The sequence below is a fragment of the Ictidomys tridecemlineatus genome, chromosome 1, assembly GCF_052094955.1.
Source record: "Ictidomys tridecemlineatus isolate mIctTri1 chromosome 1, mIctTri1.hap1, whole genome shotgun sequence".
Lineage (NCBI taxonomy): Eukaryota > Metazoa > Chordata > Mammalia > Rodentia > Sciuridae > Ictidomys > Ictidomys tridecemlineatus.
In genome coordinates, this window is record NC_135477.1 from 96,343,689 (window position 1) to 96,364,615 (window position 20,927).

General features: G+C 30.8%; 1 protein-coding gene and 1 long non-coding RNA gene across 2 annotated transcripts in view; one reads left to right on the top strand and one right to left on the bottom strand.

The window, feature by feature from the left end:
* Positions 1-20,927, top strand: part of Rasa1 (RAS p21 protein activator 1) — a 98,312-nt gene that overhangs the window by 39,906 nt on the left and 37,479 nt on the right. The window contains exons 4-9 of the mRNA XM_005315670.4: positions 497-567; positions 5,484-5,601; positions 8,597-8,628; positions 11,876-11,928; positions 14,799-14,949; positions 19,113-19,191. Coding sequence (XP_005315727.1) covers positions 497-567; positions 5,484-5,601; positions 8,597-8,628; positions 11,876-11,928; positions 14,799-14,949; positions 19,113-19,191 — 504 coding nt within the window. The remainder of the gene's footprint in view (positions 1-496; positions 568-5,483; positions 5,602-8,596; positions 8,629-11,875; positions 11,929-14,798; positions 14,950-19,112; positions 19,192-20,927) is intronic.
* On the bottom strand, positions 784-5,488 carry LOC144376541 (uncharacterized). The gene is made up of 2 exons (XR_013437122.1): positions 3,666-5,488; positions 784-1,451 (listed from the first exon to the last, which is right to left on the bottom strand). It is a non-coding gene; the product is annotated as an uncharacterized LOC144376541 (long non-coding RNA).

Here is a 20,927-nt window from a genome sequence, read left to right on the forward strand (position 1 = left end):
TAATTTTGGTTATAATGTCAGAACAACACTAATAACTTCTTTTAAAAAGTATTTTTTCTTTAATTTTGTATTTAAGTAATACATTTAAAAAAATTATATTCATAGCTTTACAAATTTTTTTTAATATATTTGGAGTAATTATGATTTCATAGTGCTAATTGGGAAATGGCTGCAAAAGTTGGCTTCTACATCATGGCAGAAAGGAAATTTATATGTTGCATGTAGATTACTTAAAATTAAAAAAATCATTTTTATTACCTGATAAAACACATATTGATTAGACTTTTGAAGGAATTTCTATAAAAACATAAAAATAAGAGCATCAAACATTTTTAAGCTTTGAGTATTTAGTCAGTAAAAATTAAGTTGAATGATACTAGGGAGTATAAAATGTGGACTTTATTGGCTATAACTTTGTTTGGACATACCTCTTTGACTGTGAAGGATAGATGATTTGTCATTTTTAAATCTTGATTTTTTTTTTAATAATTTCTAGCCAGTAGAAGATAGAAGGCGTGTGCGAGCCATTCTGCCTTATACAAAAGTACCAGACACTGATGAAATAAGGTATTTTATAATGTTTCTCATGTAGTAGGCACCAGAAACAAGCATTTCAATGAGCTAGGAATTGAAGATTTGTTGCTCTTAGACTAGGAATGGTTTGGAATTTGAGGGAATAGCAAATAAAAAGGTAAAACTGCCTTTATTTGGGGGTTAGTTGTTTCATACTACTGGTTTGGCTTATCAGACTGAGAATTTGAATCTGGCTAGCCACAGTGAAAATGACAGGAGAAAGAACAGCTTTTATTACACCCTATCTCTGACAGAGTAAGGAGAGTTCTTTCATAATACATACTCTGTTTTAATTTTTATTACCCCATGACATTTATGCCTCAGCTACAAATGAAATTATAATGATAATTAAGCTTCTATATTATGTAATGAGTGAATAATTTTAAATGTTAAGAATGTTATAGAACTATAGACCATGATAGTTTTCTATTTTTATTATTTCTATATAATTTAGTTCATTCTATAATTTAATAACCAAATTATCATTGTTATAAGCTGTTTAACTCTTCAGTAGAAACTTTGTTTTTTACCTATAAGTTGTTAAGACTATTTCTGAATTATTATTGATTCTGAGTAGTTTCTCTTTGAAATCAATAGCAGCTAAGATGGACTAGGATGGACGGCTTAGGTTACAGATTTCATAATTCAATCATTTCACTTCTAAACATTTCTGTATTAACACAGATTTTGAGGGACACCTCATATCCAATTCATAATACTCCACTCCTACCCCACTAAAAGTTCACATTTACCTCACAATGCAAAATGCATTTAATTCTTCTTCAAGAGTCCCAAGGTCTGAATAGTCCCAAGTATGCCCACAAAGTCCAAGTCCAAAGTCTCCTTTGAGACTCACAGCAAACTTTTGGATGTGAGTCCTGTAAGAATCAAAAGCAACTTACATATATCCAATATTTAATGATATAGAGTAAACATTCCTAGTCCAAAAGGAAGGAGTAGGGGCATAGAAAGAAGGGTTTGGACCAAAATACAACTGGGCAAACATGTCCTGTAACTCTAGGACATGTGGTGGCAAGATGTCCTCTGAAATAGGCTTGGATAGCCCTACTACTTTGACCTCTCTGTTTGTGATGCAATGCCCATGGGCTGACTTTTAGCCTGGGCCACTCTATAGCCAGTAATTTTCCTTAGCAGATAGTCCACACTACTGACACCTCACTACCAGTATGCCCCCAAAGGATTCATCTTTCCTGTGGCCTCTTTTCTTCTGCATCCTGGCTGTCATGAGGAAAGTAACTTCCCTCTGCTACATCCTTCCACCATGTTCTCACCTTAGGCTCAGAGAAATGGACTTGTTTGGCTATGGAGGAAACCTTTGAAACCAAGAGCCAAAATGAATTTTTTCCTTCTCTAAGTTGTTTTTATCAGGTATTTTGGTTACAACGATGCAAAGATGACTAACAATATCATTATTTGTAACACATCTAAAGTATGCGTTTTTACTTTAGACTACCCAAATAAGCCAAAATAATTTGATTTTTATATGGAATGTCTTTGTTTATTTTTTGAACTACATAATTCTCAAATATTATTTTGTATAATAAAAAGTGAAGTTCTAAATTTAAGTAAAGAAAATATGTTACAAATTAAAAAAAAAGAAATCAATAGCAGCATTTAAAATGTAGTGAAAACTTTGTGGTACTAAAAATTTCTGGAAAGAGAGTATTAAAAAATGAGATTCAAGAATCTCAGTCTCAAAGTAGGAATTCCATTTTTATGTGATTATCTTCAAAATAATGGCTTCTTTTTAAATTATTGTTGACATATGTTTATTTGTGATCTTTGTCTGAAAGGCCAGTTTAAAAAAAAAAAAAAGAGAGGGAGAGAAAGGAACCAATGCATTTAATAAAGGAGAACTGAGCTGAAGTACAAACTAAGGAGTTTTAGAAAATTTGTCAGTTTCCAGTGGGATTATGTAGCAGGTTCTCAAGATATATTCTGCGTAACTCAGAGGATCCTTGATACCCATTCAGGTCCATGTATTTAGCTGCAGTTCTCCAGAAAAGATTTATTTGATGAATTGGCTCATACAATTATGGAAGTTCTGTGATCTGCCATATGCAAGCTAGAGAGCCGGGGAAGACAGTGGGATAATTTATTCCATGTCCAAAGGCCTGAGAACCTGGAGTCAGTGGAAATCTAAGTCTAGGGAAGGAGAAGATGACAGGAAATGTCCCAAATTAACCAGTGAGGCAGAAAAAAAAAAAAAAAGCGAATTCCTTTTTCTTTCATGGTGTTGTTTTTTTCCCCCTTCCTATTCAGACACTTAAAAGGATTATAATGATGCCCACCCACTTGGAGGGTAGTCCACTAATTCAAATACTAATTTTATTCAGATGCCCTCACAGACAAATTCAGAAATAATTTTTAATCTGGGTTTCCTGTGGCCCAAAGGATTTTATACATAAAATTAGTATTTTGTTTTAATTTTTTTGGTACCAGGAATTGAATACAGGGGGACTCAACTACTGAGCCCTTTTGTTTTTAATTTTGAGGCAGGGTCTGATTAACTTGTTGAGGCTGGCCTTGAATTTGTGATCCTTCTTCCTCAGCTTCCTGAATTGCGAGAATTATAAGGGTGTCCGTCATGCCAGGCTATGATCAATGTCTGATGTTAGAAAATTATGCATAGGTAAAAGATCCAAACAAAGTAGAACAGTGGATGTTACCAGAAGGCATATGGAAAGTTTCTTGACGCATAGTTTTAGTTTCCATATTATGCAGCTTATCCTCAAGAAGGTACCGATTCTTGAGTTTTGGGTATAGTACCATAGAATATCTATAATTATCAGAAAATGCTATCGAAACTAACAGTTCATAGCTACATATTTGTATGAACTTATATTTTCTTCATATACCTCAAGCAAAAAATCATATAGCAATAGATTACAGAAACAGATTTGAGTATCTATCAGTTTTCAGTTAGATCAGACATTAAGAGATTTGCAAAAATGTCAAACACTGATGTTCCCACCAAACCCTCAAAAGTTAAAATTTTTTATTTTTTTAATGTAATGGGATATATTAATTTCATTAAAGGAATTAGTAAGCTGGGCATATGTGGCACATACCTGAAATCCCAGTGACTTGGGAGGCTGAGGCAAGAGGATCACCTGTTCAAGTCCAGTGGTAGTAGCTTGGTGAGGCTATAAGCAACTTAAGGAGACCCTATCTCAAAACAAAAATAAAAATGACTGGGGATATAGTTCAGTGGTAAAGTGCCCCTGGGTTCAATTCCCCTGTACCAAAAAAAAAAAAAAATTGATAAATACTTAAAAAGACCTATGTTTTAAATGTTAATATGGTAAATATCAGTAGATATTAATAATGATACAGTTATAATAAAAATATAATTCATATACATAAATGTCATCTAGGAGTGTAACAGGGTCCTGGATATGACAAACCAACAACAAAAGGAACTACTGCTCTAGGGAAATAGGAATTTAATTAGAGAGGGAATGTATAAATTTTAATTTGATGATGTAAATTCTTATGAAGTCATAATTGTAATTTTTAGCTTTATGCATACCTTTGAATTTATTTTTGAAATAAAAACATCTGAAAATGAGATTTAATGAAATACTTTAGCTTATTTTTGGGAGGGGCAAAGCAAAATAATATAGAATGAATTTTAGGTTTGTACAAGTAAGCTTTTGCTTAAAATTTTTTTTTTATTCCATAAAAAGTTTACATAGCAGGAATAATAACTGAAACTTAAAAATCAAAAAATACTCTTAAACCAAGAAATGAAATTTGCCATATTTTGGTTCTTGTCCATATGCCCTTTTGATTTTCTTTTCCAATTGTTTTTTCTTTTCTTTTTTTTGATACTGAAAAATGAACCCAGGAAAGTTCTAACAATTAGCCACATCCCCAACTCTTTTTACCTAGACAGGGTCATGCTAAATTGCCTATGCTGGCCTTGAACTTGGTGATCCTCTGCCTCAGTCTCCTAGATAGCTCAGATTACAGTGAAGTGCTACCACACCTAGTTTTTGTTTTTTGTTTGTTTGTTGTGATGCTGGGGATTGAAGCCAAGGCCCCAAACATGAGTAATGTATCATTGTACTACATTCCCAGCAGTTTTTTTTTTAAGTTTTGTCAAATGTTTAATGTTCATTTAAACTCAGAATTTTCGTTTATTTTTTTCTTTCAATTTTTATGTTTTTAAAAACACTTTTATGGAGAATTACAGTTGTAGACTTCATTGTGATATGTCTCTACTTTGTTTTTTCCTCACATTTTTTATTGGTGCACTATAGTTTTACATAATGATGGGATTTGTTGTTACATATTTGTACACAATTCATCAGAATTTTCTTTAATGTGCTTATTTAGGTGGTTCTGTAAAGGAATAATTTATTTGGCCCTAATGTTTTGTCTAGAAAAGTATTAATTGATACGAGCATCTACATAATAAAAGCTAGTTTATCTAATATTTTTCTGAAGTAACTATTTCTCATATATATATTATGTACTGATTATATTTATTTTGTGTTTACTTGTATATCTAATCTACTTCTGAAAGCATAATAACATTGAAACCTAAATTTTTAAATTTGATTTTCTTGGAATTACACCCCAAAACGTGCAGAATATGTAATCAGTGGCTGTTTACAAATAGTGATTTTAATTTGAATTTCATAATAACCCAGTGATAGTGTAGGTAATATTATTAAACTCATTTTATACATGGGGAATTAAGATTCAGATTATTAAGAGTCTTCAGGTTATAGATGACAGAAGCAGAACAAAAATCCAGGATATTTGACTCAAATCCTTTACATTTTTCTAACATCATACTGTTTCTGTGTTGTGGTATATAAATATTCAAATGTGTATGTTTAAAATTTTTAACTTTAATAAATTTACAATTGGCATTTTAGTTTCTTAAAAGGAGATATGTTCATTGTTCATAATGAATTAGAAGATGGATGGATGTGGGTTACAAATCTAAGAACGGATGAACAAGGCCTTATTGTTGAAGATCTAGTAGAAGAGGTGGTAAGTTTTTTTTTCTTTTTAAATTTTGAACTCCACATTCCAAACATTTCATTAAAACTTGGTAATTATCTAAGGATTAAGTTCTTTTTTGAAAGATTTTTTAAATGTATGCATATATATAGAAGTTTTTCATTAAAATGTATTTACTCTTAACTACTTGTTTTAAAAAAACAAGCTAAAATATCATAATATGTAGCTGCTGGTTTTCAGAAAGCTTTCATGATTTTATGAATTAAAAATGTTAATATTTGTGCTTATTTTGATCCATATTTTGCCCTCCTAGGCTTTCTTATAAATGAAATTGTCTAAACTAATTAATGGAATCCCTAATGGTTACACATATTTAGTTTCAGATTGTTTTATTTTCCAAATGTACAATTTAACCTTGGAGAAATTCTCTTATATTACACATTTATTATCTCCTGATTTTATATTTTGAATATTCCCCTTGTTTTATTGTCATAATATTTTGTTAGTCATGTTAGCATACAGTAAAAATTTATATGTCCATTTTAAGATAGGATTCAGCTGTATTTGTACTTCAGAGACTGTATTTAATACCACTGAAATACTTTAAACATTATGTTATAGTTTTGAAATTCACTCTTACCCTTTCATATTTGTCTAGAGAGAAGGGATGGCTTTCTGTGATCTTTTATAACCCTCAGAGCTCCTGTTTTTAAATTATGCCACAGGCCTGATAATGTACTGAAACCTATGCTTTTGATTATTGCTTCAGGAAGATGTCAGTAAAATATACTTTGCTACTATTTTTCTGCCTATTCTAGCAAATATGTCTTAGTTCACAGAAGTAAAATATACTGAGGAAAGGTAGAAGGAATTGAAATGGTATGATATATTACACACTTGTTACTTAGTGAAAGAGTTGGAACCCCAAGAATAGTATTCTGTATTCTACAGTAGTTATTCATTCTGCATAAGTGAGAAATGTTGAAACTGAAGCATTTTTCTGTCTGTGCTGGTTTTCTTATACAATTTCTTTGAATTTTTACATTATGATTCCTTTTCCCTGTTACCACCTCTTCCCTATTCTGATAATTTAAAGGAATTAAAGTATAGTTGAACTTTTCCTGAACTTTTAAAATTCTGGATCAAATTTAGCAAGATAAACTTTAATAACGATAAGTGAAAGTTATCTATTTTTGCAGAAAAATAATAAATAGCCTCGATAAAGGGTCCATAAGTACATTCCTTACATAAATATAAGGAATGAAAAAGAAAAACAATTCATTGTGAGTAAATAGTGTGATGTGGCTCTTAAAAATGAATATAGTCATCTTTTGAATTAAGAGTGGAATAATTCCAGGTTGAACTTCTGAACAATTTTTACTCAAATATTTAGAATAATTTTCACAATGTGCTTTACTAGAAGTTAGTGAATTCCTTGTAGATTAGAACGTTATTTGTACATTGTCTAGACAACAAAGATGTTTCAGGCATTTGTTTAGTATCTAGATTGAAGAAATTTCCCTTTCTAGAATTCTAATTACTGTTCTTCAAGCATATTTATGCTATTATGTCTTAATTCTAGAATGTATGTGGAATTTTGTTCTCATTTGCTGATACATCCCTATTGCCTAGATTAGTATCTGGTATTAGTAGCCATTGAGTAAATCTTTGTTGAGTAATGAATGTTCCTATGCTTATATATTTCCCTCTTCCTTGACATTCTGCCATTATAGATTGCCTTGTAAAATGTGATTCATCTTCATCAGCTAAGTTCAGATGTCCCTCCTTCTTTCATAGAGATTTTATGACTTCCTAGATTCTTTGAGACTAAATTATTTCCTCCTGTGTTTCCATAGCACTGTTTTAGTTCTGTATTCTATTAACCTGTATTTAATTAATTTATTGTGTAAACTTCTTCTAAAAGAGATCAGTGATGATGCTGTTCATTCGTACAGTTTTTTTTAGCATACTACATATAGCTAGCATTCATTAAGTGATTTTATTCTATTTAGATATTTAATGAATGAATTGAAAGACACAAATCCATGTATAGTTAGACCATTTTTCTATTTTTTCCTTTATTATTTATTCATTGGCAACTCAGTGCCAGGTACTTTAGGTACAAAGACTATAGTTTAATAGATTTGCAGTGAAAACTGTGTAGTCGCCTTGTGCTGGTGCTTATGGTGGTAGTGGTGGTAATGATGATGAGAACATAGAAATTTAGAACTTGAGGTGCTTATAGCCTTTATTATGGAATGAATAACAGTAGGTGTGTCTTAGAAAACTGACATATAGAATAAAATAAGTTTCAAAAGATGGTAAAAGGAGAATGTCTTTTGAATTCAAAGCAAAAGTTGATATTTACTTTTTAGGGTCTCAGAATGTTTCTTCAAGGAGGTAGCATTTGAGATAAACCCTGCATGGATGGTTTAGGTTTTATCTAAGAGGCAGGTGGTGAGTGGAAAGGACATTCTAAGAGCAACAGTGACAATAACAACAAAAAAGCCTCAGTGGTGAGAAAATGTAGGTTAACAAATGGATAGTTTAGGCGTGATAGTGGTATAGATACCTAGAGAATTGGTAGTATGAGACAGGAGAGTTGTACTTGAGTGAGGTTTGTGGTACAGAATGAGGTGTTTGTAGACTGGAAAAAGGCATTAAATGTTTGCTTTTAAAAATTTGTTTTTATTTGGTTTGGTTGTCTTAATGCAGAACAAAGCTACAGTTGAAACTGATTCAGATTAGAGTGGTGCTGTGGGATATGGAGGTAATTGTACTGTGTAGTTGAGCTATAGAAGTAGTTTGATAAAGGGGAAAAAGAGGAATTAGACAAATGGCAACATGATGAGAAGTGTACGCCAGAGAGTTCTGGGGAGAGAATTCTTGATAAGTCTTTTCTCATATACACATAAATATGAAGAGCATTGTGGAGATGTGTTTGAAGATATGATTTTTATGAATTTTTTAAAAAGTAGATTAATAGTTAATTATATAAAATACTGTTTTAATGTCTTCCCTTTAGGGCCGGGAAGAAGATCCACATGAAGGCAAAATGTGAGTTTTTGTTAATTATTAAAAGAAAAAAATATATTGTAAAGCTACTAATTGGAAAATTGCCAAAAAATATTTTAAAAGCCAAATATTTAAAAGTCAAAAGAATGACTTATACTTTCTTTTTTTTTTGCTCAGAGAACTAATTTATAAACACTTTTCTTAAGGACCTAGTGTTAAAGTCTTATTTTTAAATAAATGGTGGCCAGTTACCTATGTATTATTCTTATATCATGAAACTAATGACTTTCTGGTAAATATTACATTAATAACATTAGTGAATGTCATAATTCCTCTTAATTTTCTTACTGATTCTCATACTATTTCTTGTTTTTGTGGCCACACCTTTTATTGTTTTTTTTGTTCAAGTTCTTTTTCTTTTTGCCAAAGAACTTTACCCTGAGATCAGAGTTCTACATAATTTTAGTAAGATTAAGAAAGGATTTTCTTTTCATAATTGTTTTAGACTGATTTTATATATATGAGTTTTCTTTATAAGATTTTAACTATTAATCACAATTCTGTCTTGTTTGTATTGTTTTAATATACTGCTAATCTTCGAATACCTTTTTAGAAGATTTTTTCCCTTCTTAACCATCCTATTAGCATTTATGGATAGAATTTAAAGCTTGCCTCAACTATTTGCTTTTTCTATTCTCTAACCATTGTTTAATACACTAAACTGAATAGATTCTGTTACCTTACTTAGTTTCCTGCGCTTCCTTAAGTAGAATATATGAAATATTTTCTCTGTTCATTTTTCCTATTGTTGTTTATAGCTACAAAAGGAACTGCATTACTGAAACTAGTTGAGTATGTTAGTTTGAAGTCTCCTCCCTACCTATTATTAGAAGTTATAAATTCTAATGCTTGGAGGAGTTATATAATGTAAGCAAATGAAGTTTGGGAGACACACACACACATACCATTTGTCTCCATACACAATAATCATAATTTTTATTATTTTCCTTCTTTGATACAGATCAAGGTACATAGAAACTGTTCCCCTCTTGTCAAAAAACAACAGTTTAAGAGTGATGATAAATGGCATCTGACCCTTACTCTTGGTATTAAGATTGTGGGAGATTGAAAACTAGAAAGTTGTTGCCTATTGTAATGTGACCTAATTGATGTGTTGAAGAGTATGAGTCTAGAATGAAATCCTCCTGATTTTTAAGAGGCACTATAAACATACATTTTTATCTGTACTTTAAAAATAGTGTAGATTTAGTTTTAAAAATATAGGTCAAATGCTGTAAATATTTGAAGCCACATCCAATTTTCCCATGGTGTCCAAGTGTGATTCTTTATTAAGTGGGTAGTCTTTTTAAAACTAGTCTCTCATTTTTAAAGATCTCATAATTTCTTACTTACTGGGTATTTAGCACATGCTAAATTTGTAGTGTTGATTTAATTTATGTGTATTCACATCCTGTAATTTCTTAGCACAAAGACTGTGGCAGTAAAGTATCTTAAATCCTTTAAATATCATTTGTAACACCGAGTCCCCTTTGAGATTAAATAGATGGCATAACTTTGGCTGAGTTTCTTTACAGCTCTCTGATTCCATGATGTAGATACCAAGTTCTGATGATTTTACCTCCTAAAATATTTCTTAAATGTGTGTCTTCTTCTTAATATTAAGTAATTATATTCAACAGGCCCTTTCTTCTCTTATTAGTACCTGATACTGCAGTATCCCTCAAGTTTGTCTCCTGAGTCTTTTAGATTGCTCGGATTCTCTCTTCCAATAGCCAGAATGTTTTACCTAAAAATACATGATCTGATGGTATCACTTTCTCACCTGAAATTAACCAATTTTTCACCATATTTACCTTGGCAGAGCCTACAAAGACCATCTGTGATCTACCTACTGTGTCTTTTACTAGTGTTATCACTTGTCTTTTCTAGTTTTATACTCTGTAGTTTATAGGTCTTCAAATGCATAATCCTGTTTTTCTCCTTTATGCCTTTGCTTAATCTGCTTTGTAGGCCAGGATTTTTCTTCATTCATTATGCATTTATTGATATATGTCTTTACTGAATGATTTGGTATTCAGTGACTCTTCCTTCATTGTTAACTCTGAAACACAATTAAGAATTGGTGCCTTTCTCTTTTGTTCCCACACTTCCCTCAGAACATACCAATCACTGCACTTTGATATATTTTGAACATTGTTTTATTTTTGTCTTTTATTTTTCTAAGTAGAATGGGGATCTCTTAAGAGCAAGTACTAATCTTTATCATTTATGTCAACCACATACGTGCTTGAATTATATGAATTTTATATAGGAATAACTTCAGATACTGTCATTTGGGCTTTAGGATATTTTGCTCATCTGTAAATCCCATGTATTGCTTTTTCATCCTCTTCTCTTTGAATTTTCTTCTTTTACTAGCTATACAAATATAGGACTGACCTTGGAGGTCATCTAGTTGACATTCCCTTAGAATAGGGAAGTCATGCTGTAACATTTGTAGCAAATGGTCATTTAACTTATACGTGAAAGCAATATGGAACCTCTCTACCTTTTAAGGCAGTTTGGAGTGCTTTAGTCATTGTATTTTTGCTATTCATTATTCATAATGCCATTTATAATAATTTCTAGAGGCTTAATTTCAGAATATAAAATATAAAATACTTTACCAATCTAGTTTGATAAGCTATTAACTCACATAAAATTAGGAACACTGTGTCCTTTTCTTTTAGTACTTAATGTTGGTATTCACTTGTTATCATCATCCAATCTTATTTACTGGCTTTCACTAAAGTATGCATCAACATTTTCATTTTATTGGAAGAGAGAGATTATTAAATTATAGGTAAATTTATTATGAGAGAAATATAAGAAAAATTAATTCATTAAGTATTTTTTCTGGAGCAGTTCTAGGGTAGGCTCTACCTGTACTATCCTTTTTTTCCCCTCTGCCCCCCCCAAAAGAAAAAAGAGCTAACTGTGATGTAAGCAATTAACAGGCATTATGAAGATTAAAATCATTGTTATTGGTAATTAATATGGAAATTGTAGTTTGTACTTGGTAGTTCCTAGTTTTTCCATATTTTGTTGAAATTAAGCATAATATGTTTACAAAATGTAGCAATGTATTAGAACTGAAATAATTTGATCAATTGTGTTGCATTTATTTCACATTTCTGTTTGAATTGTGATTATGTTGATTTAGTTTTGAACAACTGATAGCAACCAAAAGGACTTTTGATTCATATATTTAATTTGTTCTCTTTTTAAGATGGTTCCATGGGAAGATTTCCAAACAAGAAGCTTATAATTTACTAATGACAGGTACTTTTATATTCACTTGCCTTTTTAAAGTCTGTATTTTAAAAGAATAAAAAAGTGAACCAATCAATTTTCATGCATTGTATATGCCTTTAGCATTCAATTAATGTTTATGCATATTATAATTTCTTTCCCAGTGCTGAGAAGCTTGTATTTTGTTTATTTGTTTCTAGTTGAAACACACATGTGGTGTCTAATTCCATAAAATGTATTATTCTTTTACCCTAGCCTCTCTTTACCCTTCCCCTGATGTGACACATGTTGATAATTGTTGTTTTCTGTTTTTAGAAGTGTTCTGTGTTTATATGTATCTCCCTTTCTTACCCTTATGCATACATACACTTATAAGAACAAGTAAAATACTTTTTTCCATATTAGTGTATATATTGGGAGAGCATTCAAAAATCTACAGATATAAATTTTTATTATTTTTAATAACTGTAAGTTTTCTATTCTATGAATACCATAATTTGCCAGGCCCCAATAGAGGAGTGGTATGTTGGCACTCTTTTTTTCATTCATCTACAGCAAACATTCTTGTATTTATTCTTATACTTGCATGGAATTATATAATTGAGTCTTACTTAAAATATATTAATTTTAATGTATCTTAAAACTCTTGTGGATGTAAGAAAACACAAAGACTGACTTTGTATTGTCGGTTTATTATTTAAAATAAAAACTACCCTATCTTTTTTATTCTTACTAAGTATTAAAGGCTGAATTAATTTAACTACCAAATGTTTTTTCAGTAAACCATATCTTATAAAGATTACAAGACAGATTTAATCCATAATATATAATTTAGAAGTTTTAGTTCTTTAAGATTTGCTTGATAGTTTCTGTATTTGGTACAATAGATTCTCTTACTGATGATTAAGGGTGATATTATTAAACATTATTAAGATTAATTATTAAAGGTTATTAAAGGTGTGATCTGAATTGTTTTAAAGTACAAAAGGTATTACATTTTAAGTTAATACTTAATCTTTTGAAAGATTTGAGGCAATATTTGAGGGGTTTATATAGTTAACCTATATTAAGTAAGTTCAAAACATAAATTAAAGAACATGATAATACCGTGTGGTAGTAATTAAGAGCAAACACCAAACCACAATGACATGCTATCTCCACTTTCAAGGTGGTACCCAAAAGGTATATTTTAGTGAATTTATGTTTATATTTGGAACTTGCATCACTGAATACTTGGGGTACCCCTTCTTGTTTTACATGTTAATATGAAAACTTAATATCTTACATTAATTTGTATTTTTTGAGTTGTGCTATTTTGAGAATCTGGTGGAATTTTCTTCCTTGAAAACTGGACTTAAAACTTGCATGTACAACTTTATAATTTCTATCTAACATTCTTAAAGAAACAGAGTATACTGGTTTCTTGTCACCAAGATTTATTGTATCCAATTAGAAGTACTTTCATTGTAGCCTGTATTAAATTCCAGTCAGTTTCTTGCAACTTTTATGTTTACTTTGTATTTAGCCCTTTAAGATTCAGTTTAAGGAGGTTTACTTTTTACTTCTTTGTATTGAACATGAAGTTACTCGATCATGGTTAGATTAGAACTATTAATAATTTACACAGAATTATATCTGATATTCTAAATGTTCCTTATGTTTTCTTAAAAATAAGTCCTAATCTTTTTCATGTTATTAGGTCTGAAACAGACAAAAGGCAAAAGCATCTCAGTATTAGGAGTCATTGCCACTTGAAGATGTGAAAAGTCTAAAATTGACTTGAAGATACTTGATGTATGATAATTTGCTTCCATGTGTATTTTTAGGATCATATTAAATAAAATGTAGTACATGAGTATTGATTTTTGATAATTACTAATTTCAGTTGTTTTGAATCTATTTTTGAATCTATTTTTTTCCATTCTTCTATTATAGTCATTTTTTTTGTATGTGGTACTGATGAAATAGCCTTTACTTTTTAATTGGAAACACCGATTAAGTATAGACTATTCAAATGCAAAATTGGTTTTCTTTTTAGAATGTTTTTATTAAGGGGATTTACAAATAGTGTAGCAGTTTTAGTCACTATCCCCACATTTCTGGTTAGGTAGTTCTTTCTAAGTTATGCCAATTACAGACATTATTGACCAGAAGTTACTGCTGCAGAATTTCTATTCCGCATTTTTATGAAATAAAGCTTTTAACAAATATCTGGGATGTAGTAGCCAGTCACCATGGGTGTTTGTGAAGCATAAATCAGGAAATACAAAAAGATTGTCTTAAAAAACAAGTTCCTGCTGGGCTCAGTGGCGCACACCTATAAATCCCCGTCAATCAAGAGACTGATATGAGGCATGAGGGTCATAGGTTTGAGGCCAGTTTCAGCATCTTAGCAGACCCTGTCTCAAAATAAAAAATAAAAAGGACTAGAATATTACTCAGTGGTAAAACAACCCTGGGTTCAATCCCCAGGACCAAAAAAGAAAGAATCCAGAAAGAAAGAGAGAAAGAGAGAAAGAGAGAAAGAGAGAGAGAGAGAGAGAGAGAGAGAGAGAGAGAGAGAGAGAGAGAGAAGAGAAGAGAGAAGAGAGGAGAGAGAGAGAGAGAGAGAGAGAGAGAGAGAGAGAGAGAGAAGAGAAGAGAGGAGAGAGAGAGAGAGAGAGAGAGAGAGAGAGAGAAAGAAAGAAAGAAAAAGAAAGAAAAGGAAGGAAGGAAGGAGTAAAAGGGGAGGTGGGGGAGGGGGAAGAAAGAAGGAAAGAAAGAATAAAAGAATTAATTTTCTGGTGAAAATTTGAAATTTTGCATATGGTATGACTTTGTACTTTATAATTATACTACTTAACATCTTTTCTTTTTTATTTGATAATTAGGAAATAAAACTAACAGCTTAATTTTTACAGTTGGCCAAGTCTGCAGTTTTCTTGTGAGGCCTTCAGATAATACTCCTGGTGATTATTCACTTTATTTTCGGACCAATGAAAATATTCAGCGATTTAAAATATGTCCAACACCAAACAATCAGTTTATGATGGGAGGCCGATATTATAACAGGTAAATCTTGAGAAATGTTTAGTTACCTTTTACTTTTGGCAAAAATAGTTACAATATTGAAAACAAATTAGATTCAAAATTAAGTTCCTGACTTTTTTACTATAATTTAGTAGTAGTCATATCCAAGAATATTTTATACAGTGTTAAAAAAATAACTTATTTCCTTCAAAATAACTTGTGACTTAAAAAAAATTATACACAAGCTTTTTGTAACAAATTTGCTAAATCTATATACTATCTGCATGAAGAGTAAAACATCTAATTTAAGGAAAAGAAAATCTAGTACATTCTTTTATCAATGAGCCATTTTAATAGCAAAAAAGAAAATAAAGGTTCCTCAAGAGTTACCTGAGATTTATACATATGTTACTACATAATTGTGCTGTTCTCCAGTCAGTAGTTTTTATATATCATGATTGGTTCTGACTTCTCACCTTCAGAGTAAACTCTTGTCCTGAAACTCAGAATGAATTTTAGTTGCTTGATTATGGAAGTAAAATAATAGAGGAAACCATATGATAGCATGTCAGTATTTTTTTCTGCAAAAGAAAAAGTCACCTCTTCATTACTGAATGAAATGTTTTCTCATACTCTAGAGTAGACCATCATTTTGCTCCTTTGGAGGCCATGGTGTAATCCTATTTTAAAGAACTGACATTTACGTGATTAATACCTTCATACCACTCTACCTTTCTCCTTCCCAATTAGAATTTTTCTTATTTTCAGCTTGACCTTTAAGTAGATGCAGATCTAGCAGCTGGTTTACCTGGAAAACAAAACAAAAAATTCCAGTGGCAGATTCTTCTGGTTGCCTACCAGAGGGTCAGTGGACAGTTCTAAAACATCAAATGAAAGATAGTTCAAGGTAGTTGGACCCTTTTGCATACCTTATATATAAACTGTGTTTGAATACATTCTACATTGCAATCTGGGTTCTAGACATCCTCACTGAAAATCCAGGTGGCTGCAATTTGAGCTCTTTATAAATTAATTTTTCCCATTGTCAGATGTGGAACAATATAAAATTAAAAATTGAAAATAAATATTCTTAACTGAATAAATGTTCAAATTAAGATTTGCTTAGGATTAAATAATTTCATAAGTTTTATTTTTTGTAAGTTTGGTTATTGGTAAATATCCATACGTTATTTTAGTTATTAACAAATGTCTATGTTCTGCAACAATGGGAATTCTTATTACTCACTGAAGATAGTCTGTAAAACCTATAAAGGTAGTCTTTGTTGATAAAGACCATAATGGAATAAGAAAATAATTTGAAGTATATTTCTTTCTCAACTGTTATAGAATTATTAGTCTGGCTGCAAAATGAGGACTTTTTTTAAAGTTAAATACATGGTAATTCAGTAGCCTGACTCTTCCCCCAAATCCTTGACTTTTATTTCCTATAAAATTCAGGTGATTTATAGTTTCTAGTTTTATTTATTTATTTTTTAAAGGAAGGTCAAAATTGTAACTCTGATGAGGGGAAAATGGCAGTTTTTATAGTTGTCTTAGAATTACATATTCCATTTCAGCATTAATGTCAGAAACAATTTCTAGGAAGATACATCTTCATGGTTAACATTGTTTAGAAATAAATGTGTAAAACTCAAGATTATTCAGTAAGTCTGACATAGCCATGCTCTGCTATCGTGTCTCCCCATTAACTATTTGTGCATTAACCTTGTAATTAAGAGAGTAGCAGTTATATCTGTTTCTTTTAGAAATTATTGAGATATAACATGTTCCTATATTCAAAAGTTTAGAAAATAGGGGAGGAATTTAGCAAATTTAATTTAGTAAACACTTATTAGATAATCTGTTGTGAAATACACTGCATAGATCCTATACGTATGTTAAAGAAAAAGATACCATTTCTGAATTATTAGTGCTCAGGTCTTTTAGGAAAGATGGTAGGAATATAGACTGATAAATTGAGAAGATGTACAAATATGCACAAGAGTCAGAATAGAGTAGTTCAGGTAATGGTAAGAGGGAAAAGAAAGGATTTTCATCAGACCTTGAAGATTTTTAACATTTATCTAGGTTTCAACAAGAGTGGCACATAGTTTTATATATTAAGTACTTAACTGAAATTACAGGATATAATGTCTTTAAAAACTCACATTTATTTCACCAATAAGTTTATACTGAACACTCTGAGATGTAAGTCTGCCTGATTTCATAGCTAGAACTCTTATGAAATGTCTAAGAAATTTTAGTTTTTGCTGTCTCCCCTCACTGCTTTTTAAGGTGCATCTGGGTATGAAGTGGAGTACTTTTTTTTTTTTTTTTAATCTTGTAAGTCTAGTTTTTTGGTGAAAAGTTATTATTTGCTACACACTTTTAAATTGCTCCTGTATATTCTAAACTATATACGTTATTACAGAGTTCACGAGCTATATTCCTTTAGCTCATGGAAAGTATTATATTATAACACAGAGTGGCACATAAGATTGATTGCATTTGATAGTTACTGACCAGAAACCTTTGATATTTACTAATTTTTATAGATTTGATGTTTTTTTACTGTATATAACACAATTGTCTTTGTGTTAGTATCTAGCTATTTTCAGTTATATTTGGTGATGTTTTTTCTTTTAAACATTTTTGGATTTATGGGGTACTGCATTTTTCCTTTAAAAATTTATAACCAGCTAAGTGCAGTGGTATATGCCTGTAATCCCAGCAACTAAGGAGGCTGAGGCAGAAGAATCACAAGTTTGAAGCCAGCCTCAGCAACTTCTGAATGCCCTAAGCAACTTAGTGAAACTCTGTCTCAAAATGAAAAACAAAAAGAACTGGGAATGTAGCCCAGTGGCAAAAGGCCCCTGGGTTTAATCCCCAGTACTATATATGATAATACCTTTTTACTTGTCTCATTTTTAACCTCACCCCTTTGCCTTGTGTTGAATACTGCCTCTGATATTTAGTTAATCTTCACTTATAATTATTTTTATTAGTTTTTAAGTTTTGCTTTTGAATATTATTTACATTTGGTTTAAATTAATTTTGTAGTATAGGAAAGATATATTTGGAGCCATATATACACACATACATATATATTCCAGTTGTGACGTATACATATGTATTCCATGTATTAATAGGAAATATAATGGAAAAAAAATCAAGGGGTAGGTTAAACCAGACTTATTTGAAGAAATGTTTCTTAGCTCCCTTAAAAATACCCATTACTCTATTATATTAAAGGAAGGTTTAAAATTCAAGGATTTAAATATTCAGGGCAATAAAGTGTTCTAGTGATAATAGAGAAGCACTTATATTTTATTTATTTATTTGTTTGTTTGTTTATTTATTTATTTAGAGAGAGATTTTTAATATTTATTTTTTAGTTTTCGGTGGACACAACATCTTTATCTTATTTTTATGTGGTACTGAGGATCGAACCCAGCGCCCCGCGCATGCCAGACGAGCTACATCCCCAAACCCAAGAAGCACTTTTATATATTAAAAAACTCATTATGGCAAGCTAAATTTTGTGTTAAAATACATTATACCATTTTATTTTTAGTTTTGTTTTATTTGTAATATTTCCCAAATATTTAGAACAGTTGATAATACTTTTTTATCAGAATCATCAGTAAGCCTTTCTTGATCTGGTGCTAATCATACAGGTGAAATTAGCTCTTCACTCTTATTTTTTCCTTTCTTTCCCTTTCTTCTCCTCTACTTTCACCTACTGTTCATTTATGACCACTGCATCTGATGGGAAAGCATAATATATAAATATTTCCACGATAAAAATTGTTAGTTTATCTGAACTCTACTTCCTAAATAAATGCCATTTTTTCCCCTGTCAGTTCTTAATACTCAATATGTTTTAAGTACTCTGGTATAAAACAAAAAATATGGTTTTTTAATCATTTCCTGATGGTGGCTCTGAGTATATTGTTGACTTGACTGTTCACTTGATGTAAATAGGAAATTAGAATCTCTGGCTCACTTCTTTTGACCTGTGAACCTATGTTAGAAACATTCTTCTTTTTCTGAAATAATGTAAGATCATTTATTCTATTAATATATCCAAGTTACATGCTTTGAAAGAAACTTGTGAATAGATGATCCTTGGTAACAGGATTTAGTTGTATTTTAAAATATTTAGATATTTTGTGAAACCAATTATGTTATTTTTATTTTAACAGCATTGGGGATATCATAGATCATTATAGAAAAGAACAGATTGTTGAAGGATATTATCTTAAGGAACCGGTACCAATGCAGGTCAGTGTTATTTTTCTTTTTTCATTAATTAGCATTGTATTTTAAAATGTATTTTGGTGATATGTTATGCAAACATTTATTCAATTAAAACTAAACAAGATTTAGTTTACTGCGATTCTTTCAAAAAATGAATCCTAAGAGAATTTGTTAGTTTTTATTTGTGTTGATTCTAGATAATTAGGAAGTCCTTGGTGGCTTTTTGAGAATAGAAATGTGATGGGGACAGAAGCCAAGAAGCATGGGGTTAAGGAGTGAGTTATTAGAGGCAAAAGTGGAGGTAGCATGGATGAATCACAACCAGAAATATCTAGGTAAGCTCAGTAGCAAAGGAAATGAAACACACACGTACACACACAATGATAGAAGAGGATTAGTGCCCAGAGGGGTTCCAGTTTTTTATTTCTTTGACTATAATATTATCGCCAGAGAGTTTGAGTATGTCTGTATACTCTTCGTAAACTAAGACTATGGTAAAGAGGAAAGTGATAGTGATGGCGGGGGGTGGATATGTAGTGGCAGTACCTGTTGTACAAGGCCCAAGAGAAGGTATGAGCGAGTAAAATCCAAAACTAAAGAGGAGTGATTAGCCTCAAATTAGCCTGTTAAATCTTGGTTGCTCAATTCACAGGGTGATTAACCTCTACTTTTAACTCATACTTTCAGAAATATGATAGGGAAAAGGTTAGAAAAAAGTGCTTTACAGAGTAATTTAAGAAATTCCAGTGTGTAAAATAGAGGTATTGATAACTCAGAGATTAAAAAGGATTATGTAAGAGGTTTGGGTATACAGCTAAATAAATTGTTCATTAATTTGGAATGTCTCTGATTTTCCAGTTTTTGTCTCCTACCAGCAAGTTAATTTCAGATGGTTGTTATCTACAGCTTATTGTAGTTACTAAATGAGAAATCACTATTTTGAAGCTGAGCATAAATTCAAGAATCATCATAATCTTGTCACATTTTAATACATATTCCTTCATTTTCTCATGTTTTTCTAGTAGAATATAAGGTCATGATAATGATTTTTTCCCCCTTTGAATTGTTTTTCCTTATTCCTTAAATGTACTTGACACCATTAAATAATTCATAAGTATTCGTTGAATGAATGACTACGTTCTCTAGAATGAAGCAACCACTTTTTTCTACCTGTATGTTACTAAATTTTTTTTTTTATTATTTTTTAACTAAGTGTTTTAAATCTATTTGTACTCCTTCCTATCTTCATGTCAGTCTCTATCTAAATGCTGCTAGTTTAAAATCAATCTTAAGTTTCACTTCCTTCTTGAAAACTTTCTAATAATTAGTCAACACAGATGCACCATTTTTTTTTTTTTGTAGTTCTGTTGAGCTTGGCTGCTTGCTCTAATTTTATGTAAAATAGACTTAAAAAAAACCATACAGTATGGTATATGCTTTCTAGAAACACTACTAAGGCCTTTTATTAGGGGTCAGAAGTGCCTTTGTCTTCAGATGACAGATTCTGCCATACAGAATTGTATGAATAGAATTAAGAATATTGAAATGTAACAGATTCTAACATACATCTGTTACATTTCAATATTCTTAATTCTAATTCATATTGACTGGTTGAGTTAGTGGTGATTTAAATTTCTTTTATAAGTCTATAAATTATATCTGTCCACACATTAAATAATAAAAATTTCCATCCTAAATTTTTGCTTGTAGTTTTCTAACATTTTATAGTTAGAAAAATAAGTAGTATGTGGCATCTAACA